Source organism: Phyllostomus hastatus, unplaced genomic scaffold (assembly GCF_019186645.2).
Source record: "Phyllostomus hastatus isolate PE091 unplaced genomic scaffold, TTU_PhHast_1.1 phas_contig_34, whole genome shotgun sequence".
NCBI lineage: Eukaryota > Metazoa > Chordata > Mammalia > Chiroptera > Phyllostomidae > Phyllostomus > Phyllostomus hastatus.
Genome location: NW_025333857.1, coordinates 17,792,555 through 17,817,734, shown reverse-complemented (window position 1 = coordinate 17,817,734; position 25,180 = coordinate 17,792,555). Strand labels below are relative to the sequence as shown.

General features: G+C 36.8%; 1 protein-coding gene across 9 annotated transcripts in view; it reads right to left on the bottom strand.

Moving 5' to 3' along the window:
• MPDZ (multiple PDZ domain crumbs cell polarity complex component) overlaps positions 1 to 25,180 on the bottom strand; it is a 162,164-nt gene that overhangs the window by 26,983 nt on the left and 110,001 nt on the right. For 5 of the 9 annotated variants that reach the window (XM_045840215.1, XM_045840214.1, XM_045840218.1 and 2 more), the window contains 9 exons: positions 21,865 to 21,957; positions 15,346 to 15,523; positions 12,164 to 12,274; positions 7,601 to 7,699; positions 6,770 to 6,841; positions 4,435 to 4,594; positions 1,811 to 2,007; positions 458 to 549; positions 147 to 237 (listed from right to left, as the gene is read on the bottom strand). In XM_045840215.1, coding sequence (XP_045696171.1) covers positions 147 to 237; positions 458 to 549; positions 1,811 to 2,007; positions 4,435 to 4,594; positions 6,770 to 6,841; positions 7,601 to 7,699; positions 12,164 to 12,274; positions 15,346 to 15,523; positions 21,865 to 21,957 — 1,093 coding nt within the window. The remainder of the gene's footprint in view (positions 1 to 146; positions 238 to 457; positions 550 to 1,810; positions 2,008 to 4,434; positions 4,595 to 6,769; positions 6,842 to 7,600; positions 7,700 to 12,163; positions 12,275 to 15,345; positions 15,524 to 21,864; positions 21,958 to 25,180) is intronic. The other 4 variants (XM_045840219.1, XM_045840220.1, XM_045840222.1 and 1 more) reach the window with 4 other exon arrangements.

Here is a 25,180-nt window from a genome sequence, read left to right as displayed (position 1 = left end):
TGCTTCTTGTACTGGGCTATAAACTTCAGCGGGGCTGAGGCTATGACTTATTTATCTTTGATAGCCTGTAAGGGTTCTATACTTGTTGAGTTAATAAGTGGTATATCAATTAAATCTTCCCAGAGAAGCAAACATGTGCTACATACCTCCGTATTTTGAAGATTCTCTGAGGTAGAAGACAAAGCTTCTACTGTATTTCCAGGACATACAGCCATCTGACTCACTGCATCTTTATTTCTAAGAGAAAATACAATGACCTGTCATATCACAATGATTCACATTATTTTCAATCTTTTACTTTGAGATTCAAAAGGATTACTAGAGAAAATTCTATCATTTCAAAGACCTGGAACTGTAACACTAACACATTTATATATGCTTTATTTTCATTCAAAAGAACTCAGAATTGAAAGGCTAACACAATGTATTTAGTAAATCAGAAAAAGAAAATGCTCACCTGATAAAAATTATTTTTACTTTAAAAGGGGCACATTTAATGATTGATGAAGCATTCTGATGACTTCTTCCATATAAAATTTGACCATTGATCTATGGGAAATAAATATCATTAATTGAACTTGTAATTTTAATTTTGGAAATGGTTATCGTCCTAGCTAGCTCATGAAAAGTATATTTATTTCTTACTTTAAATATTATATATATTTTTATGTTTATATATACACTTGTATAATCTCTTTCTCAGAACATGAACTGACTTTGAAAAAGCTCATATTAAAAGCCAACATTAACCTGGCTGGCATAGCTCAGTGGATTGAGCACGGGCTGGGAACCAAAGTGTCTCAGGTTCGATTCCCAGCCAGGGTACGTGCCTGGGTTGCAGGCCATAACCCCCAGGAACCACACATTGATGTTTCTCTTTCTCTCTATCTCCCTCCCTTCTCTCTCTAAAAATAAGTAAATAAAATCTTTAAAAGCCAACATTAAAATGATGTCATACAGTCTGATCTCCCTAAACTAAAGAGGCAGTAGTTGGACTGAGAGTACTGTAGGAGAGCAGAGAGTAAATTTCTTGGCGGGCATTGGGCTTCAGCATGTTCTGTATAAAGCAAGGGCTCTGTGGAAGCACTTGTGACCTGCACAGAGCATCCCAAGAGGTCCCCTACTGTTATAGTTTCTACTTAGTCCCAAAACTCAAGCCCTGGGCACAGGCCACTGCGAGAAAGAGTGCTCACAGATCCAGGATTTGGGCAGCACATTGTGTCTGTGAAGCACAGTACAGAGTACTGAGGCAATATAAAAATATGTGGATCCCAACCTACAGGAAGCAAGGACAAACAAAACAGGCAAATCAATGCTAAACACTATAAAGTATGATCCACAAATTTATTTTGTGTGGAGGGCTAAGTTACTGTTTTATTTATTTAGCCTTAACCTTGACCCCAATGCACCCAACATCCATCACTCTACCATTAGGAATTCAACTTACAGAATGTCTAATGGGTTAGTCTCATTACTGAGGAATGATTGGTCATTTGGCTTTTCAAAAGCTCCTAATAAATGCAGCACACACAAAAAGGTTTGTTTAAGTGTAATCTTTATTACTGTCTTGAGGCAAAAATTGTTTCTGGTGCTACACAGTCATGACCTTTAAATGTAAGTTAATGGGAACATGGACTTTCCTTAGCAGAGATTTGGTTTAGTGTGAAATTTGCTGTAATGCATCTATTTTATTAGGCAAGCAATAGTTTTCTACATCACCATATGAGGCCCAGGTGAATTTTCTAGAAACTGCTGATTCCACTGCACCGATTCCACAAAAGTAAGTTCAGCATTTTCCACAAGAAATTACCTCTAGAAGCTCATCTGCAATCTGTAATCGACCATCTTTCCCAGCTGCTCCATTTGGATCAATCCCCACTATAAAGACACTCATTCTGGATCGGTCTTTGTTCCCAGCAAGACTGAGACCCAAACCACTACGACCTTTCTCCAGTTCAATCATATGTAGCTCGCCTGTGAGAGTTCCATAACGTTCTCTGATATTTTCTACACACAACAACAACAATAACACAACATTATAGGTGTTGAGAGTTAATTCACAGTCAAATACTTTACTACAGAAGGTTACTTAGAATAGCCTCAAAAGGGCATCATTTGTACCGGAATAATGCTTGGTAGTTAAGAAAAGCTAAATATGGCCACCAGGACTCAAGACTGGTTTCTTGGAATACCCACACTTTGAGGCATTTTTTCCCACTCAGGGTGCAGAGAGTACAGTATCTGATCAGTTGGTTTACTGGGGTGAACAGGTCCAAGAGTGATTCATATTAACAAACTCAGACTATGATTAAAATAGAAATTTAACATTTGCAGAGAAGAAAACATCCAGAATATTTATCTTGGTCAACGGAAGCCTTTCTCCCATAGGAAAACCTACAATGCATGTCATATCATGTTGAGCAATTGCTTGGCCCACATTTCCAGAGAAAAGGGAATGAAATTTGTTATTGTACAGAGTCATGAGGCCAGGACTCATCAATGTACCTGCCCCAGCTTTCGGACATACATCCTAAATAGATGAGACCAATCCTATTTCCCATTCCCCAAATTCCAAATGTAGGTGCCCCGTGTCATGAGCCCAGATGAAGAATCAGCCAGCAGCAACACTAATTGCCAGGTATGTGACAGAGCTGTCTTCAAGGCCCAGCCCAACTGAGCCTTGGTAGAGCCCAGTCTACCATAGCACCTTGGGCAGATTAATAATAAACTGCTTTCTCAAGCCATTAAGTTCTGGGGTAGCTGGTGATATGACAATAGGTAACAAACATTCCATTTAATGTTTTCCTCAGAGTATATTCTGGCCACTTTGGTGGACTAGCAATATATGCTAATTTCACTGGAAATAGACTGTGAACTATCAATTTCACAAATCATCTTCAGTAAATGTTACTATATGGCTGATACCATGTATTCTATATTGATTCTTAACTGGATCAATTTCATAAACTGCTGTTTCCTGAATCCTTCTAGAATTTAGCAACACAACTTTTACATTCTGTACTTCTGAATAGCATATGCCACGGATTTCTTAAGGGAAATAATTACTATTTTTTTAAATTTTAATCGTTGTTCAAGTAAAGTTTTGTTCTTTACTCCCATTGCAGCCCACCCACCTGTCCCTCTCCACCTCCCTCCCATTTCCACCACCCCCCGTTTTTGTCCATGTGTCCTTCATACTTGTTCCTGTAAACCCTTCCCCTTTTCCCCTGAAATCCCCCTGAAATTCCCTCCCTTCTCCCCTCTGGTCACTGTCAGCCTGTTCTCTATTTCAGTGTCTTTGGTTATATTTTGCTTGTTTGTTTGTTTTGTTGTTTAGGTTCCTGTTAAAGGTGAGATCATATGGTATTTGTCTTTCACCACCTGGCTTATTTCGCTTAGCGTAATGCTTTCCAGTTCCATCCATGCTGTTGCAAAGGGTAGGAGCTCCTTTTTTCTTTCCACTGCATAGAATTCCATTGTGTAAATGTACCATAGTTTTTTGATCCATTCATTTACTGATGGGCACCTAGGTTGCTTCCAGAACTTGGCTATTGTAAATTTTGTTGCTATGAACATTAGGGTACATAGGTTCTTTCAGATTGGTGTTTCAGGACTCTTAGGATATAATCCCAACAATGGAATTGCTGGGTCAAAAGACAGATCCATTTCTAGTTTTCTGAGAAAATTCCATACTGTTTTCCATAGGAAATAATTATATATTTAAAACAAAACTTTTTAAAGCACTAACACATTTATAACTCGACTGAATTTTTATTATTTCCCTGTAAAATGTTTTCTTTCCTCAGAAAACAGAGACACCTCAATCATCCTAAAAATAGCTGCTGCCTTTGAATGTTTCCTGTGCATCAGGAGTTGTGCTCAGCACTCTTGAGACATTTAATCTAATTTACAGTGAGCAACTGGAGATAAAACTGCACTTTAAAAAGAGGAATAAACCATGAAGCTAAAACACAGAGGTGGTTAAACAATTTGTCAAATGCCCCAAGTTTTTTATCTCAACAATTGTACTACATTACCACCCTAGTAGAGAAAGCAGCAAATTTCAAGGCATAGTATCAACGACAATCGAAAGAATCTGAGGCCTAGAGAGGGGCGATGACTTGTTGAAGACCACAAGGTCGTTGGCCCAGTAACAGCCTCTGAGAGAGCGCCCTGTCCTTTCTAATTCTCATATAAATGGCCAAGTGAGCTTTAACAGAAATGTGGACTTGAATAAAAGGAGGAATATGACTTCATGCCTTAGGAACTCGTGCTATATTCAAGAAAAACAAACTTATTTTTTTATCCACTCAAAACTGCAGTATTTATAACTAAAGCTGAAACATCCCTTTTCATTTAGGGCATAAGCCTTGAGAACCACAGAGCTCTTTTAATACCTCTTACAATTAAATGCATTACAAAACAGCAACTTACTCCAGCTATACCCAAACTCATCCTCTTTGTCCACTTCTGAGACTTTGCTCACAGATGATGGGGCTTGGTCACTGCTCATTTCTGCAAATGCTGAAGGAGGGGGTGGAGGTACACTGCACAATGGAGCCTTTTCTGGCTCTGTTTCAGACTGACTGGGTGCCTGTGGGAACAGGAGGAATGCAGTGGTTATGTGCAGCTTAAGGAGAAAAAAGTTAAGGAAAATAAGAGAATAATGTCAAAAACAAAAAAAAAAACTCGCTTTGAAATATCTGACACATAAACAGTGGGAAATATAAATACACATATAAATAAAATGGTAGACAGGATTCAGGTACAGTTTACAAAAACAAAGTGGGATGTTCACAGAACAATTCATTACATTATTATTTGGTATTTTAAGGTGATGAACTATTCAATTTTAAGGCTTAAATAACTTAAGATAAAAAATTATACAAACTTCCCTTTTGGAAAATTTCATTCACAATTTATTATGAATGTCCAGGGCTCTGGGCAAGATTTGGGAGGGGTCTAGAAAAGGTTTCCAAGAAACTAGAAAAAAATAAAGACAGTAATCAAACAACCAAAGATGTTCAAAGCTTGATAGTGAGACTGTACATAAACAATTTTTTATTGCTACCTGAATCCTCTCTCCAAATGACTGTGTGAACAAATCCACGAAAATGAACATCACACATGCATGTTCATCTCCCAGGGAGCTAGCTTGTTAGCAGAGAGCACACAGACTTGGATCTGAGGGGCTCATCTTAAGGGACAACACCATTGTTCCCTTGCCAAGGTAGCTTGCAAGGTGAAGGAGAAACATGGGAGACTATTTTATATAAACCCAAAGTATGGTATACTTGCTGTCATAGGTCCTAATCCAAAACAGGGCTTGGCTTCATCAAGTTATAGAGCAACATACTGAATATTAGAATTTAAAAGGATCTTAGGTCACTGAGTTCACTTTGCAGATTAATAAGCCAAGACTGTGAAAAGTCAAAGATTTTGTTCAAAATCACACAATGGTACGTTCTTTTTGTTTAATTCTTAACCCAATCTAATGTACTTTCCATTACACCAGGTTGTCTCCTCCAATTTCCGTAGTAAGACCGCACCTGGTCCAAGAGTCAGACATACCCAGCTGATGTTCTGACCCTGGCACGACAGTGTCCCTGGAGCCTATGTTCTCCTACCTTCTTTATTCCCCTTTCATCCTATGTAAAAATCCCTCTAATACACCTCTAATACACTTTATTTGATATGTGTATATTTGGGAAAAAATGTGAATTAAAAACAAAAAACCTCTTACAGAACACACTAAAGGATAGGCAAGCACAAATACTTGGGGATCATTAAGTGGTGTCAAGAATCAGAATACCACAAAATATACCAACTACTAAAACTATATGGCACTGAGTGTAATCTTTCTTCGATGATTCAGAAAGCACTTCGGGATTGTAAATTAGCCTACAATGACCATAATAAACATGATTTACTATTTTCCTGGCAAAGCACAGGAAAGATGAATGATAGAGACTTACGGGACAACAGATTTTCAAGTTACAGAATGTTTTGTATTAAAATGTCCAGCTTACACACCACTGGTCAGACAGACAGGAATTACTAGTACAAACTACACCCTTGTCATCTTTTAAAATGCTGGGCCATAAAACTCTCAAATTAACAATGTACAAATGAGAAATGAAGAAACAAAACTCATTTGACATACTAAGGTTCATTAAACATACTAGGTTGGGAAGTATGTAATTTAAAATTTTCTGGTTAAAATAAATACTTTTCTGTAACAACAAAAAATGTTAATAAGCAGGAATTAAGCCCATTTCACTTTTAAAAATTAGAACAAAATCTAATGTAAACTCATAATTTTAATAAATTTATGGGTACAAATTTTTAGATATTGCTTGCTATGTAATTTTTCTGAGCAAGTATTTTCCTTAACAAACAAATAAAACCTATGGTGTACAAACTGTTCAGGACCTTAGACTGTGAGCAAACTAAAATGGTTCCCTAACATAGCCAACGAATTGTAAAACAAATACAAGTTTAAATACATTTACTGAAGGCAAAGGTGTTCTATTTTACTGCCCCTAAGACATTCATTCTGAGATTAAATAATTGGCTTGTTGCTAGCACTTCTTAAAATTTTTTAATAAAAATACAACTCTTTAACCAAGATCATTCAGTGTTCACTGGCAACAATGTAAATTAAGTGCACCTGAAATCACGCCATGCCATGTATGCACATGGTATGATGTACACACACAGCACACTGTAACACACCACTTACTCATGGAAACTTCTCATTCAGACAAACCTTAAATGGTGTGGGAGCAAAAGGGTTAGTTGGGGAACAACGGAGGATAACTCTACTTGAATTCTGTAATTCCTATAGTAACAGAAAATATATTCCTTTAGATACATTATCTTTGGTTTTCTTTGTTACAAAGAAAGAAAATAACAAAGAATTTCATAACATGAAATTCCAATGAATATTCATAAAATGCTTCCTGAAAGAAATTGTTTACAGCTTTCTTCCTTTTCATGATTAAATTATAGCATATTAGTTCTCGTAAGTTTTTGTGTGAGTGTCAGACTTATAATTTCAGCAGAATGTGAGAACACCCAAGCACAGTTTCACATGTGCAGCAGCGGTTCCCGGGCTCCTGACTCAGGTACCCACGTGGACACAGTACATGAATATTCATGGGACTCTTGTAAACACATGACTTTCTGTGTTGTGATTAACTCACAGTGGGGATTTTAGGGCAACTTTGCATAAATCTATTCAAGACTTCAACCATTACAAGGCTTTTAAAAAGTTATATGTGACAGTATTTCATATATTTGGCAACTAGCAAAAACTTAAATATCAGAACATTTAACTCACACCAAAACACAGAAAAGGCACTGCACTCACAATTTTCCCTTACCCTTCGGAAGGACCATCTAATTTCAGCTACAAAAATGAATATGCTCTGGCAAGAAAATGTGCTTAAGAAAGGATTTACATGCCCACTCCAAACACACTGTTTTTTTTTTTTTTCCTGCCCCAATTTTGTAAACAGTGAACTGGGACAAGGCACAATAGTAACAAAGAACAAAACATTTGCAAAAGGCAATGGCAAGACAATGGGCATTATCCAACCTTGTCAGCGTTGAACTGCAGAGAGTCAGCAAATGGGTTAGTGCTGCTGAAGCTGAACTTAGGGTAAAGGTTGTGCGGCAAGGAAGGCAAGGGGGGTTTCTAAAAAGAAACATAACAGGCGCTAAGCGCAAAGAAATGTATTTCAGACAACTCAGTTTTAAGAACAAAGTACTTACTGATTTCAGTAACTGCAGAAAACTAGATCCTGTCATATTGTCAGATCTACTATTAACAACACCATCAGTCTAAAAAAATGTTTACCTCTAGTGACCTGAATCTGCATTTCTGTCTAAAGCTGGCCACCATCCCCACAGGAAATGCATCTGACAGATGGGTTCCTGAATTCTTTTATTCTCACTAAGCGTCTTCACTGCCAGACAGATGCATGTGTATTTGTCTACTTTATATACTAATATATATTCTATGCAGATCAATAAACATGTTTTAAACTAAAATCAAAAGTTTTAAAAATGTACATTTAAAAACAAGTATTATGCTTTTTTTGATAAAACAAAGAATGGTTTATCTGTTTCAGAATGCAAATTAAACACTTGTCTGCTAATTCACCGGTAATCTTCATTAGCCTTTTATTTTGTTTCCTGGTAAGGTAATTTTCATACTTCGACTAGGTATTAAGATTGCTTAAAGTTAATACTGTTTTAGTTAAAAAAAGATATCAATAATTTTTAAAAAGTGAATCACTGTACAGTGATGTTTCTATTTCTGCCCACTATTTAAAGTAGAAATATTATATATACATATATTTAAAATTCCCTATAAAAGTTCCCAATTCTTATATATTGGGGAATTTATGGGGCTTTGCAGGACACTTGAAGCCCTGCCCCAGAGTGTCTCTCATAGGTGCTGGGGCTCGCCTGTGTGTGGCACATGGAGTTAGGACTGCTGGGTTTGAATGTACTTATTAAAGGCAGGATGACTGCCAGACAGAATTTAACATTTTCATAGTTTAAGGGAAAGAAAAGCAATTTCCTTACCACAATAAATTCTCCTTCTCTTCATACCCGCTATCTTTTCCTTTTATTGACTACATCTTTCAAGGGAAAATGCAGACATTTAAAATTCATTTTGGCTCCAATTAAATGTTTGTGTTACTTCTCTCTATAAAAAAGCTCTACTGGCAAGCATCGAGAGTCGGGAGACTGTCACGTGACACCACCCTGCCTGGGAGAGCACTCAGCGAAGGCTACCCTCACTCAGTATGCCTGCACTGAAGTTCACGCCACATTACCCTTTCAATCTGCTCTTCTGCAATGTTTTTCCTACAGAGAGAAGACAGAAAAAAGAAATGGGCACAATGACATTTCTGTTCATCTCAACGTTTGCTCTGCTTTTCAGTTTAAAATGTCAACTCCTGCTTTACAAAAAAAAAGATCACAAATGCCAAGGAATGTGACCATATAGTATGATGGAAGAAATGACTAGGCAGAGATTAAAAACATATCCTAGGCAAAAAAAAGAAAAAGTCAATGCTACGGATGGTAGAGATTATTTCTAATCTTCATATGAAGAAGTTTTTGGTTTTACATTTCCTTTATAATTCTGGAGAATAATATAAAATAAAACCATAATGTCGAGAAATAGAATATTTAAAGAGAGCTCTAGTTTTTTTGCTTGCCTGCCTTCCTCCCTTCCTATTTTTTCTTTTAATTTGCAGCTCTTATAGGATTAGAATTTGGCCCCGAGAACAGAATGTAAAAGTACAGAATGAACACAGCAAGGGAAGTGGTAGATCACTATTATTAAAGAAAGATTTATAGAAACAGACTATGTTTCTTATTAAAAAATCAATGATGAAACTTCTGTTTATAGCTCCAAGGGCTGATAAAAATAGAAATGTTATTAAATAAGAAGCAGCACAGGGAAGACAAAAACATTCTCTGGCCCATATTAATAGGGCCCGCCCTTTCCTACAACAATGTAGTAGGACTGAGTTCTGGAAAGTGTCACACTGGTGGAATTATCAGGGCTAGCTCTGGGAAGTTCAGGATCTTGAACAGCCTAAGAGCCTATGTATGAGATTTTCTTAAAGCTTTATTATATCCATAAACAAAACATTTACCATTAAGAAACTTAGTTATTTGTGATTTTTTCCTTTAGATTATAGTAGATTCAATTTATTTTCATAGGAAAGTAAGTCATTGAATACAAAATATATCTCATTTTAAATGCAAAATTAATTATAATTTCCTAAAGCAAAATGCATATGTAGAGAAGGAAAAAAGCTTCCTGTACCCATCTTAGGTTTTCAGCTGGATCTCTGTAATAAGAGACAGATTAACAAGAGAAAAGTGTACATACTGATTTAACATAAGTTGCAAGTGACATGGAGCCTTCATAAGGAAATAAAGACCAGGAGAAATGGTTAAACCTGAGTGTTGTTACACTAGGCTGGATGAATAGTTGATAGTCGTGGAAAGTATCACAAAACAAAAGAATAAGAACTTAGTGGAGTGAACTGTGGGAAACTTAGCACAGTCTGTTCAATCAGTTCCCTCTCAGCATCCCTCCATCTTTTCTCCGGGGACAGGAAGGGCGCTCTCACAGGAGGACCTTACAACCTGCTTCAGTGTAGAAGGGGAGGTCAGAGTCATGCTAGCACCTGTCTTTTCCCAAATTCCTTTAGCTTAAATATTCAATACCCAACATGCCATACTTTGGGGTGGCATGTCCTGAAACCTTACTCGAGCAACATTTATCCTGGAATAATTGGTACAAAATCAGGCATCATTATAACTCAGATAATAAAATAGGAATATTTTCCAGGTGCAGGAAAAAAAAAACCTTCCCAGCTCATTAGAAAATGTGACTGGCACAGAAATAAATACTTGTAGTTTAAGTTTTTTTAGAAGTAGCATTGAGAATCCTATTCAGTAGTTTATTGTATCATCCTAAATGATATAAAAGTTTAAAATTAAAAATAAAACAAAAAAGAAATACATAAAACCCACCCACACAAAAAATAGCTTTAACTTAGACAGCCATTTACCAACACTATCATGCTGTGTCTATGTTTAACACAACAAATGGAAACAAATGTAGAAAGATTTATAGTTATTTAAACAAACTGAATAGCATTTGAAAAGAATGCAGTATGATGCAGCCCCACCATTTGGCAGATTTTCTCATCTGAATGAATAATTATTACCTAACAATAAACAACTGAATGATTAAAAACTGCAGATGTGAAGATAAATGCTTACATTACAAACAACTAAATTCATTTCTTACAGTAAACTCAGAGCAGAGCCACACACCTGTCTCAACAACAAAAGGAACGACCAATAGGATACATCTAGTCACTTTATTCAATGACACAAATTTTGACAGTTACTTTGATCTCATCTACAGAGCTGTTTGCTACTTTCCTACCATCATATTAAATTCTTAATTTTAAATTCTGAAAACTACTTTAAGTTCTTAATTTTAAAAGTTAAATGTATTTTATATAGTTACATATTTTAAATTTTAGATAATCCTTTTAACTCCCCTCACATATGCTGACCTTTTTCTTTAAAACACAATCGACTCTCAAAGCTAACACGCAGGTATCTCGAAGAGTCAGCAGGTCAGGAGTTCTCAGCTTCGATCTGGAAGTGAGCCTCTCTCTCAGCTTCAGGACACTCAGGAAACTCTGGCAGTGGTGTGCAAACCTTTCAGTGAACATGTGTGTTTCTGAAGAACTTTCTAAAGGCTATGCAGCCCAGATATATTTAAAAACTGCTGCATGTTAAAATATTTTCCTTTTTACTGAGGTATAAAGAAGGAATAGAAAAATAGTTTTAATTCTTGGCACAATTTTCATCTTTGGCAATATTAGGGTATATCAAACATACAAAGCCTCACTTAGTATCTTCTCCCTCCACAACATTCACTAAATGCCTTAGAGTTTTAGAAATAATTTTGAAGCCATTTTACCTGTGATGGCTGATGGTAAAATGGGTTAGTAGGTTTCTGTCCACCAGGGATGAAGCAGCAATGTAAAGCTATACAGTGATTGAAGCTGGGAAGCAGCAGTTATGAAATAACTCATATAGAGACATACAGCTTAAACAAAATCCATCATGTGTAAATGTAATGTTCAGTGGGACAGATAAATACATTAAGATCATTCACTGGTGATCATGAAATTTCATAAACTGAAAATTCTAAGGAAATCAATTTGTAAAGAAAATATCATCTCTCTGGCTTGTAAGGGACTCCACTGAAGGTCAGAGACTATTAACCTCAAAGACTATACCACATTTCTCTTAACAACTTACATACTTTATATCTATAATGAACATTAATAATTGTCCATCATTGGCCACCAATGAATCCTACTTCTGTGCATTTAAAATAAACTTCAAGTGTTTATTAAACATGGTAGAAGGGATTTCCAGGACAACCCAATTAAGAAAAACAGGCAAAACAAACTTTTAACAAGTCTCCTGAGATTCCAAGACTCAATATCTTTGCGTTTAGAGACAACTTGGCCCTTGATCCATTAGATTCCAAGTTGAACACTGTTTGGTTATGCCTACCTTGCCCTTTGTGTTTGCTTACCCTTGGTCTGTTTATAATGCTCTGTACCATAAAGACTACGGGGTTGCCTGCTTTCCGAATGGCTTCCACAGCTTGTTCGTGGCTTGCATCTCTGAGGTCCATGCCATCCACCTGCAATGGAAGGCCTCAGCTTAACATTTCAAGAAGCTATAGAACAACAGAACAGTTTGTGGATCTGGAGTTCTGAAGATCCTTGGAGGAGGCTCCTGGAAAATCAGTTTCAGAATCAAAAATAATTGAGACTGTATGTGAGGCTTTAGAAATTTTAATGTGGTCACCAGACTGTGGTCCCTTGTTTTGGACACTGATTTCTGTCTCCAGTAATCAACTGAAATAATAACCAATTAGAATGAAGGCTCTGCTTCTGCTTTCCTTACACTGCTTGGCTGCTCCTTTAATAAATGTGCATAATTAAATAAATAATGTAAGGGAACTGCCTAGTAGCACTGTCTTCATCATGAATGTCATAGAAATTTTTTTTTCCAATTCATTAAGAGTGCTTTGGCAAGTGGGTGGGTGATGGCACTGTGCATTCTTCTCTGGACAGGGAAGCTTGAGGATGAAAACAAAATTGTGACATTCAGACAGAATAGGTTATGGTAAGGTTAGTTTTGCAAAGAATCTTTGCAGCAGACATGACAGGAGCAGGAAGCCAAGAAATTGTGCTTACTTGTTAGTAATTCTTATATAAGTAGCTTGGAAATAAAAGTTATTTTGTAACCTTTTATTCAGCATGGCTTGCCTCCGTGATGATCAGCTGAGCTGATGCACTATGTGGATAGGAAGGAAAACAGTTTGAAAGGCCAAATGCTAATCCTGTCAGAAAACTGTAGGATACTATATCATTTTATCATTTTCAATTACTGCAATATGGTATATACAACAAAATAACAAAATTAGAAGGGGCCCAATTCTGGAAAACTATTAGATCTCTGCATAGAACATCATCATCTTTAAAAAAGTATATACATGAATATATACATGTAATTGAAAAACTCCCTCAGGCTGATACTTAGGGGATACTTAACATCTCTTTTTGTGCATTTTAAAAATGACTTCTAACTTTTGTAGAATAAAAGTTAGTATTCATGTGTACTATATATATCATTAGTGGGAAAATTTAACTGGACATTAAATATATTTGCTCACATCCAAAAAACTCTCTACTTAGAATAAAATCATTTGCAAGTCTCTACTCATCTAGTCTACATATGTTTTCAGAAACTCTTAGCAGAAATGTCATAGAATCCCCAGGATTACAGAGGCCTAAGGCTTCCTTATTTACAAGAAAATGCCCTTCACATAACAGCACTCAGCAAACCACTGCTAAACACCACACAGTACTTTACCACAAAAAAATCATTTTCAATTGGATAGGGATGTTTTAATATTCTTAATACATTTAAACAATATTTTGGTGAAAACTATGATCAATCCTTTTCATAAATAATTATAAGCATTCCTTCCTTTCTCTACTTATGTCAAAGGTACTTAATAGTGAAGGACCCATAAAATAAACTGCCTTGTGATCATCTAAAATGGAAATTTTAGGTAGAATTCTTTAAAAGGGGGCTAAGATTTCATCTGAAGAAAGGTAAGTATGCGGGAAGAGAAAAAAAGCCCACCATTCTTCCTTGTAAGTAGTTGGAGGAAAAATAAAACATACTCGGCTCTTGCTTTCTCCCAAGTCTCAATCTTCTTCCTTCTTCAGCACTCAGCAATCATCAATCAATCAATCACTCAATCCCCAAAATGCTAATTTTAAAATAATGGCTAAATTATAACCTTCTTCTAAACAATTAAGGCATTTTAATGTATAAGTTCTATGATATTAGAAAGTGAGAGACAATCACTTGTATAAAGTAAATATAACGGGGGCTTACTATGTGTAAGTCCCCATTATATTTAAAATTGTATAGTTTAACATTGCATTTATTTTTTGCAGAGTTGAACTTTGGAGAACCCAGCAAATTTCATAGTAATAAAGCAATGAGTTTCTATTTGGAAGCTGTCTATTTTAGTCTACTCTATAAATCCTGACAACTCAGAAAATCTGAATCAGGTATCTTTTTACTCTCTTAAGTACAGTAACACTATGCTTATCATGACCAAATAATTTATCACAGTGCTCTGAAGTGACCCGATTACTTGTCAAGTCTGTCCCACTTGACAGGCAGGCATGGCGCCTCCTTCCCTGTGGGACACCCGGAGCCCACTGGAGCACCTGGAACACAACAGTGGCTCCAGGGATACCTGTTAAGTAAACGAGTGAGTAACTCCTGAGGGAAGTCTACTGAAACCATTAAATTTTGCTTTGAATTAAGGAATTAGGTACAATTTGATCAAATGCTTTTCTCTCATACATAACCAAACGCACATGTGTACACACATGTGTGGCAAACACACAGCCTTGAGTGATGAATGGGCACAGCACTGAGAAGAAGGAAAATCCGAGTTTGGCCTGGGGCTGGGGGCATTTAAATGAAAAGTAATCAGGGCCTTAGCATACGAGATTTTTAAAAAAGCCTCATTTGGAAAAAATACCTCATTCAACTAAGTTTACAATGAAATGATAACTATATTTTTGAAATGAAATCTCAATTTCAACTTAATTATAATGGACATATTTTGCATGTGAATATATACTGTTAAAGAATTATTTCCCCAAGAAATCTGCTTTGCTCTTTTAATAAGAACTTAATTATTTTCTCTCAGGGCCAATGTTTTTGAAAATGGTTGGTAACACTCTCAAACTTCAAGATATATAATCTGTCAGCATATACTGAAGACAACAATTGTGGATGAAAAGAAACAAATAAGAAATGCTTTGCCCTGGCCAGGTGGCTAAGCTGATTGGAGGGTTGTGCCATACACTAAATGGTTGCAGGTTCGATTCCTGGTAGGGGAGCTTATGAGAGACAACTGATCCAAGTTTCTTTCTCACACTGATGTTTTCCCCCTCATCCCCTCCCTGTCCTCTCTCTCTAAAATCAGTGAGCATGTCCTCGGGTGAAGATTAAATACATTTTAAAAATAAGAAAAAGAAAAATCTAAATGCTTTAACCACAAACACATTTTACTCTAATGTTCAGTTGAGCAACCAATGTAAAGATGGTGATTCCCTTGGTAAAGAGGATGCAACAGGTAAAGAGTGTTAGCACAGAAAGCTCAGTGGAGGGTACCTCTACTATTCTATCTCCAGGTTTCAAGGTTCCATTTTTCCCAGCTGGACTATCTTCCAGAACATGCTTGATGAAAATGCCCCTCATCACTTCACCGTTGCTTAGACGACTCCCCATCCCTCGTCCACCAACAATGCTGATGCCCAAGGATTTGCTTGGTTCTCTCCAAAGCTCAACCCTGTAAAAAATAAACACAATGTTAAGTTCATAAGAAAACAGGGGAAAAGTTCATGACACTGGATTTGGCCATTTTTTTAAAAAAAGAAATGACACCACATTACAGACAACAAAAAGAATAGCATAACTGGACATCAACAAAGTTAAAAACTTTTGTTCATCAGAGTATATTATCATTAGAGTAAAATGACAACCCAAAGAATAAGAGAAATTATTAGAAAGTTTCTGATAAGGGATTGAACACATAGAGAACCTCTAAAACTCAACAACAAAAAAATGAAAAACATGATTAAAACTGGACAAAGAACTTGAATAAAAATTTCTCCAAAGAATACATATACAAATGGCCCATAAGCACATGTAAAGATGCTTAACACCACTAATAGGGAAATGCAAATCAAAACTACAATACAATGAGATACCACCTCACACCCATTAAGATGGCTACTGTAAAAAAAAACACACACACACAAAAAAACAAAAAAGAAAAGTGTTGGCAAGGAGAAATCAGAGACACTGTGAAGGAATTTAAACCCTTGAGCATGCACTGTTGGCAGCAATGTATAATATTTTATCTACTACTGGAAAACAGTATGGAAGTTCCTCAAAAAATTTAAAATAAAATTAGTATATGATCCAGCAATTCCATTTCTGGATATAGACCCAAAAGAATTCAAAGCATGGTCATGAATATATATTTGTACAACCATATTCATAGAAACATCATTGAAAATAACCAAATGGTAGAAGCAACCCAAGTGTCCATCTACAGGTGAATGAATAAGAAAAATAGCATATACAAATAATGGAATATTATTCAGACTTAAAAAGAAAGGAAATTCTGACACACTCTACAACATAGATTAACCATGAGAACACTATGCTAACTGAAATAAGCCAACTATTGAGATAAAGCACAAACTCTATAATGATTTCACTTATTTGATGTACCTAGAATAGTCACATTCACCAAGACATAAGTAGAAGGGTGGCTGCTAGAAGTTGGGAAGAGGAGGAAATGAGGAGTTATTAAATGAGTCAAGTTTCAATTTTACAAAATGAAAGAGGTTCTAGAGACGATGGTGGTAATGGCTACACAGTAATTTGAACGTACTTAATGCCACTGATCTGCACACTTATACAAGATTCAAATTGTTCAAAATTATAATAAATATTCTAAAACTCAATGGAATGTCTTTATATATTGACTTTTCAAATCTTACTTGCTCAATTTACTAAAGTTTGACCAGCAGTAAAACAAGGTCATTTTAAATACTTCCCAATTATGTGTCTTACACATTCTGATAAATACTCATGCATTTCTGAAGCTCATTTGTCATATGAAGTAAATACTGGACTTATATACTCCAGGCTGGGCACGGGCCAATATTAAAAATACCATTTTTTAAGACCTCTACTATTGTAGATATCAAGTAATCAAGAAATGCAGCTACCCCTGAAAAGACAGTTCTAAGCTTAGCAACCCAATCAAGAGAAAGAACATTCCTGCACTCACTACATTAGAAGCTGACCTATGTCCAAGTCTTCCTTGCCAGTGCAGATCTGGTAACTAACAGTCAGTGGCTGCCAAGATCCTACATGATCTGATCCCACTACCATTTCCATAATAGCGTCTCTCACGGCTCTCCCCTTTCCTCTGTCTATTCCAAACTCACCATCTTCTTGCTATTTCCTAAATTCAACAGACATGCACTCCTGCCTTGGGGCCTTGGCACTTGCTACTTCTGTCTTGCATTCACTTCCCCTAAACACATAAATACATGAACTCATTTACCATAAATCCAAATATCTTAGAAGAGCTAAGGATGGACTGAAAGTACACATCTTGTGAAAAGGTTGGGATATAAGGATAAGCTGATTGGCGGTGAGGGTTTTGGCCAAGATGAGGGAGCAGCTCAGGGAACTGGAGGAAAACAGATATCAAGCAGAGAACCTGGAGATAGTGAGACTGCAACCTGCTCCTTGCTGCAGAGAGACAATGTTGGACATTAAACAGGAGAAGAAAGCATGGTGCCAACATGCCCTCAACCTTGACATTCAAGGGGCTCACAGAGGAGAGGAAAAGTTGGAGTGAGGCTCCAGGGCAAGGAGGGAGACCCCAATAAAAAGAGGCTGAGGATAAACTAGCACCCCAGGTGGAGTGAGAGGTGGCTACTGGTCAGACTGAGTCAGATGATGAGACACTTCTTTGATCCACAGTTTTTTTCTTTATTAGAAATCTACAATCCCAGAGACCCTACCTGTTTAGTTTAAAAACATGTCACCGTGATCCTTATCTTATAAAATTTGTATGAATAGTTTAAACTCCTTAAAATCCCATTCCTCACATTCTTTCACTCTAGGAATTCTGTGAAAGACAAAAAACAACAAACTTCCTTGTCTCTAAAGCAGTTCCTACAGTAAAATGGCAAAGTAAGTAAGTCAGTAAAGTTAGTCACTGTATTAATATTTAAGATGCCAGAATACATGGGTGGGACTCCTCAATTCTTCTTCCAAGAAATAAAAAGTTAAAAGACAAAAAAGAAAAAAAGGAAGTAGCTCCTAAGGTGTTTTGTGGTTGGTGTAAATTAAAAAGCGGGTCTTACAATCTCTTGATTAAAAATAATAGCAGTAGCAAACACTTATTAAGGGCTGATCACATGCTGAGCATTATTATCTAAGTTTCACACATTTCATTTAATTCTCACATCATCTTTATGGGGTGGACATGCCTATTAGTCCCATCTTATGAAGAAGGGGAGAAGCACAGAGGGGTTAAACAACCTTTGGATAATAGCACAAAATGCTTACAAAGGGTTTGGCACAGACAGCAGTGTTTCCAAGTAACACCCCCTAGAAAAAACACTGTAACTGAAAAAACTGAAGAAGATAACCAAAGGTGCACTGCCAGAATGAAAACAGTGCTGAGGAACCAGGTTCATTATTCATGGAACGGAGCATGGCAAACATTCCGTGGAAAGAAGAAGACTCATAAAAGAAAAACTTGATAGATTGTGTATGGAGTTAGTTTTACATAAAAATGGCAGCCTTTCGTGTAGACTTATACAGAGATTTAAATAGAATGAAATTCAGAAAAGCAAAAGTGAAACAGAATTCTGAGGCCAGGCTGTCTAAGCTCAAACTAAGTCCCTGGGTTCAAGTCCTGCTCTTTTGCTACTTGACAACTGAGTGACCCTCTGCAATCTCCTTAGTCTCTCCCTTGCTTTCCTCATCTGTGAAATGGAGTCAATAAGAATCTCTACATCAGACTGTTGCTGTAATTACTAAATTAATGAAAACACATAAAGTGCAAAACAAAACTTTGACACACAGTAAACAACTAGTAAGTCTACTATCACTCTTATTATGATTACTGAAGCAATGTGATTAAGCAGCACATCAAACTTAATCCATATCACAAATGGGCAAATACGAGCTCTGCCACCTCAATCCTGTTATACCTACATGTTGTTTGTTAGAACACGGCACCATTTTCTGCCCATCAGACTGACAAAACCCTTTTTTTTAAAAAAATAACCATATGATGAAGTAATAAGGGTATAAGGAAAAGGGAACTCTCACATATTGGAAAAAGAAGAAAAACTGATACAGCCATCTTATAAAACAAGTTGACAACTTCTAAGAAAGTAAATAATACATTTAAATCTATGAACCAGCAATTCCACTTTTGGGTATATACCTAGGTAAATTCTCATAGATAACTATAAGGTTTCCTATAGAATTATTATAATAGTGAATAACTCTCAACTATTCAAAACTCAATTTGAGAATAAAATGTGGTATATTTATATATTTAAGTGCACTACAACAACTAAATTGAATTAATAGATCTTTAGGAATCATAACATATCTTTAAAATACTGGGTTGAGAAAAAAGTAAGCAAGCTGGAAAATGACATATAAAACAGTATGGCACCAATATTTTAAATCAAAACCACGTGCAAAATAAGACTAACATAACTTATTTGCAATTTTAAACTTTACACTTCGCTAAAAAGTATTCTCTATTTCCACACAAAGCACAATTTTTTGAATGCATGAATAAATGTTATTCCAATGATATAAAGAATATTCATAACATTTGCTCCTCATTTACCAAAAGGTGTGGTTATTTTGGTAAGTTTCCTCATAATATTCTGTGAACATAATAATCAATGAAATTTTCTCCCAAAGTACTTTAGTGCTTCTTTACAGAAGTATCATTTTTAAAACTTATGAAAACTCAAGACATCTTCTTTCTAAATGTAGTTACGACCTTTAGAGACATCTCCTAGGCAAATATGAAGGTTAAAATTTAGGATAAAATTAGAAAATATTCCTGTCTAGAAGTTACATTCATTCTTTCTCATAAGAAAATTTCATAATGATTTCAGTGTCCAACACCTTCTCTTTGCTTAGTTGTCAGTGATGATGATGATGGTGGTGGTGGTGGTGGTGGTGGTGGTGGAGATGTTTGACAAGGCCAGCCACTGACTGAGTGCTCACTGTACCAGGCACTATGCTAAGAATTTTAAATGAATTATCACAGTAAATTCTCCCCACCCTCCTAATTTAAAAGATTCCATTATTAATCCCATTTTATAGATGAAGGAACTGAGGCCTAGCAGAAATTCAACAACTCATCTTAGTGTCAAAGTCAGAATTCAAACACAGCTCTTACTGACTCCAAACATTTTGCACAGTGCCTTCCAAACACGGTTTTTCCTCCCATAATATTGTTAAATCTGCTGCCCTATCTTCTGCTTTCCCTGTGATTACTGTCCTCCAACAAAGCTCAAGTTCATCACTATGGTCACCAGCTACAAAATAATTTCATCTGGCAATTGTGCTTCCACCCTCAAATGAGAAACTTAACACCTTACACTATATATATATATATTTTTTGCCACAGACCTAGCATTTATATTCTGTTCTCAATATGGATAATGTAGAGACTGTGATTTCTTTAAGCAGGCTAAGCAGCTTTTTAAAAATTCAAATGAAGTAAGCCAGGAGGTGAAAGACAAATACCATATGATCTCACCTATAAGTGGAACCTAATCAACAAAACAAACAAGTAAGCAAAATATAACTAGAGACACTGAAATAAAGAATAAACTGACAGTAATCGGAGAGGAGGGGAAAGGGGAATAACAGGGGAAAAAAGGGGGAGGGTCATCAAGGAACATCTATAAAGGACATATGGACAAATAGAAAGGGGGGTAGGATTGAGGGTGGGAGGTGGGGGTGGGTGGGGTGGGGCTGTGTGGTGGGGGAAAAGGGAGATGCCTGTACTTGAACACCAGTAAAAAAATAATTCATATCAAGAAGCTGTTTTGGATGGCTGGAAATGCTTATAGGGTTTTTTTGTGTGTGAAAGCAATGTACATTTTCTATACTTTAAACATGAATCAACCCAGAAAATGTTTCAATGTGATGACTGCTGCTTCGTATTCTTCTGTAAGCAAGAAAAATCATGAAACTGTATGTCTCTGAAGACTATAAATTACTCTCCTTGAGCATTTTACTTATTCATTGTTGTAAAATATATATTAAGTTTTTACTCAGTACAAGGCACAACTATGATGGTCATCTTTAGATCTGCTCAGAGGGAGCGTCCAGTGATTATTTACATTTTACACTTAAGGAAAAATACCTTATTATTTTTATTTAATTACATTGTGCATCTCTGTATGTCACCTACCCAAGTACAGTACAATTTGCCTTTCTTCAAAGGCAAGATTTATGTCTTATATTTCCCTGTTACCATAAAATCATCTGCTTCTCATCTGGGTCCATAATAAGAACTCAATACATTTCAACAGAAGTGAATTTGATTTTATTTAGTATGAACACAAAAACCTGCCTTAGTGATGTACAGTGATACATGTGAACATATTTAGGACAGACATCTTGTCCATTACATATGAAATCAGTTATAGACAAACACGGGTTTGAACAGCAACAGCCCACAGTGACAAGACGCTACTAACACACGATCGTATGGCACACATGTTCCGAATATATCGTTTCTACAAATGGTAGAGAAATTTTAAATTAACATTTGATGGTATACCTAAGACTAAACTCTACAGAAAATAACCCTTCTAACCACCAATGTATAATTTTATGTACTCCCTAATACATGCCAAACTCTCACATACATGTTAGTTTTAACCCTGTGTGATCTATATTATCTTCTGAACCTCTCTACACATAAAGAAGCACAGGTGTATTAAACGACCTGCCCAATGTCACAGTATAAAGCTGTAATCCAGCACTTGAAACCACACCTTCCTATTTTTAAACACTGAGTAGGCTGAAGACAGAAACAGTGCTTACCGCCGGGGCTGATTCCAATTGCTGTACGCTGCATTCTGAAGTTCACTTTCTTCTCCCTCTCCTTCTTCTCGCTCTGGCAATTCTGGAATGTCTCTGTGAAAGAGTTACACATTGAGTACACCCAAATCCTAGTAACCCCATGCAAGGCTGTCATATATGTCCTTGATTGATCTGGCTAAAAAGGCAGAACTGCTTTATAGTTTCACCACATTTAGCCATGTGGTATGTAATAGTTTACATTAAGGGGAAAATAAAAAATTTATCAAACAAAATAAAAAACTTACATTAGAACCAATCTACCCTCCCTAACTTAGTCTGAAGACACAGCTGAACACTAGGTGTCTTGTCTAGTCTCTTTCCTGGTGAAACATGGGAAAATAAATGAAAAGAGAAGGGGACAGATACAGAATTTTAAAGAAAAACTATTTGACAGGCATTTTTTTAAATATACCTACCATGTGCAGGAAGATAGAAGCACCATATGAGTTATAAGCTCCCACAGCCCTGGCTGATGACCCCTGACCTAAAGAACTTCTGATTAAGCCAGGAGTTTAGCATCAATGCTTCCTAAGAATGGACCAATTCATTCCCTTCACCTTTTGAAGAAAGATGAAAATGCTTGTGGTCCACCCCCAGCCTATCCAGGGGGGTCAGACATAGACCACTCCATACAGGAAGCAGTTTACAATGCACCCATGTTCAAGGTCACTTTTCAATTTTGGTAGGAGTCCAGATTTTGCAAAATGCCAGGCATATAACAAAATGTGTCCAGTCAAGTACCATAAGGGCCACAGAAAATAGTTAAATCAATTATGGTGTCTTATGTTGTTAGAAGAAATTGAATTTCTAGAGAAATTTTCATATATTCAATTAAAAGCAGAGGCTAAAAAAATCTTGATTCAAAAATGATTTTCAGCTGATTTTTACAGAAATTGAAGACTCAAAAGAAAAGTATATTCTCAAATTTTATCCATTCTCCATTGGAAGGGATACCAAATTCTGTCAAATGACATAATCTTTAGATTCTGAGGTCAGAAGTAGTTAATCCAATAATTCATCTGCATTTGAATGTGCTTCACAACATTTTTGGCAAGTAGATGTCCAGGCTCTTACATGAATTTCCCATCTTTTTCTTTGACCTGATTGTTAGTTTTGTTTTGTTTTGTTTTGTTTCAACTATTAAAAGGAAGTCTGTCTGCCTATACGTCCTGCCCATTGGTTGTGTGTTGGAATTCCCCTCCCGTGCAAATGGAGGAACTAGGCTGTGCGTGATGCTGGGGTTCTGAGAGTCTAAGACAGACAGTGGGACAGGACTATGGGGAATGGAGTCACAAAAGAGGGGATTTTAAAAGTGATGCTAAGACACTGACTGAAAGTGAGACGTCTGAGTGAAGCTATTATCCAGATGATACACGGCAGAGAGATGAAAACTAGGACTGACCCTCTGGAACATAACTGGAAAGAGTATTACAGAAGCAGCAGGTGTGGAAGGCAGACAAGAAGAACTTAGAAAGAGTTGCTAAAATATTCAGTGACAGCCATGGGTTGGGTGGAGGTCCTCACCCCTGGACTCTCACCTATGAGGCTAGTCAGAAACACTCAGAGTCTCACAGGCTCATGCTTCTTTAGCTGCAAGAAGACTAGCATCCTGAATCCTCTGATACAAAGAACTCATTCTCTTCAAATGATTCTGCAGTCTGGAATCCTTTCCCTATCTGAGATATGCTCCTATTCATGTGTTGATTATTCTTTATGCATCCTAGGTATGGTTTGCAGGGCTCACGTGTCCTGTGTTCTAAAGAAGAGAATGGACTGATTCTCTTCCTCTTGCACTCACTCAGCCAGGAATGTTTTTGAATACCAGTAACATTTCTGTCAACTATAAAAATCCCCTTTACATGTGCATTTAGGTGCCAGACATTGGCACAAGGTAACACAGTCAAGTAGCACTAACCTTTTAATTGAGCTCATTTTACTATGAAACCTCAGCTCTTAACCTACGTGCTATGCTGCCCATATTTTTATCCTGGGCTTGGGCAACTCTTTCTTTGGATCCAATGGTTCAAAACATGGAGCCCGACTGTTTACATTCCAATCTTGGCTCTGCCACTTATTAACTATGAAACTTGGGCAAGGTAGTTAGCCTCTCTCTGGTGCAGACTCCTCCTCCATAAAATGCAGACTGTTTTGTTTTGAGCGCCCTTATATTAATAGCAAATACACTTTCTCTGCAGTGAAGCAGCCAGTCACAACACTGCACCACCTAGGCCATTCCCTGGTCTGCTGAAGGAGGCACAGTGCTGCAAGGGCCTCTCTCTCCCTAATACATTTTGAGTATATTTAAGTCCTTGGTGCTTAAAAGAATATGATGTTACTTTGGGATATTCTTTAATTAAACCATTCGAAATGATATTTCTGAAGGATAGTGGAATAACTGCTTTTAGCATTCTGACAGAAAGCATCAGGGAGCTCTAATCAATTCATGCCATTAACCCTGAGAAAGACATTCTAGAAGAGAGTGTGGCTGAGCTTTGTACAGACAGGGTAGGGTGAATACTCCTCTTCCCATAAAATTCATGAGGCCTCAAGGCCGTGACGTTCCTTCCCTGTATTAAACACACACCTTCCCTTCCCTAACACTTTCTGTATCACTGCACTCATGTGCAGTTTGTAGAGGGAACAGTGATGTCATACTGTGATCCTGCAGAGTCACTGGGGACCAAAGTGTTCAGGGATGTTCTAACGTTCTCTGAGGAACAGTAGAACACTTCTGAGAAGATCCCAGAGTATTTACAAAGCCACTTCTGCTCTGCTGCATGCCTAAAGGGAAAGCTGGTACTCGGTTGCCAGTGCAACTAAAAACACACAAAAAACAGGCCCACAGCTGAGAGTGTAAAACGGTACATTTTACCTGGAAAAGCAATTTCACATTATTTTTCTCCCTGTCTTAAACTCAGCAGCAGCACCAAAACCTAGTTCCTGACTTTCCTAAGGGAAAAAAAGACAACTTTTTCCTGTTCTTACTACATTGTGTATCAAGAGCATTTAAAAGGTATACACTCTCTTCTTCCTAATGTGTGTATGTATATATGTGTGTATATGTGTGCACACATGTGTGCATGTGGGTGTGTGCGTAGGTGAGTATATGCATGTGCACATGTGTATATGTATGTGCATGTGTGTGCATGGACATGTGTGCACATGTATACATGTATGAGTATATAAAGACATTCAGGTGAACATTCTCTAAAATTAGAGTAAAAAGTAGCTATTAAAATATTTCTCAATCTGTATGTATGTTAAGAAAAGGAATAAA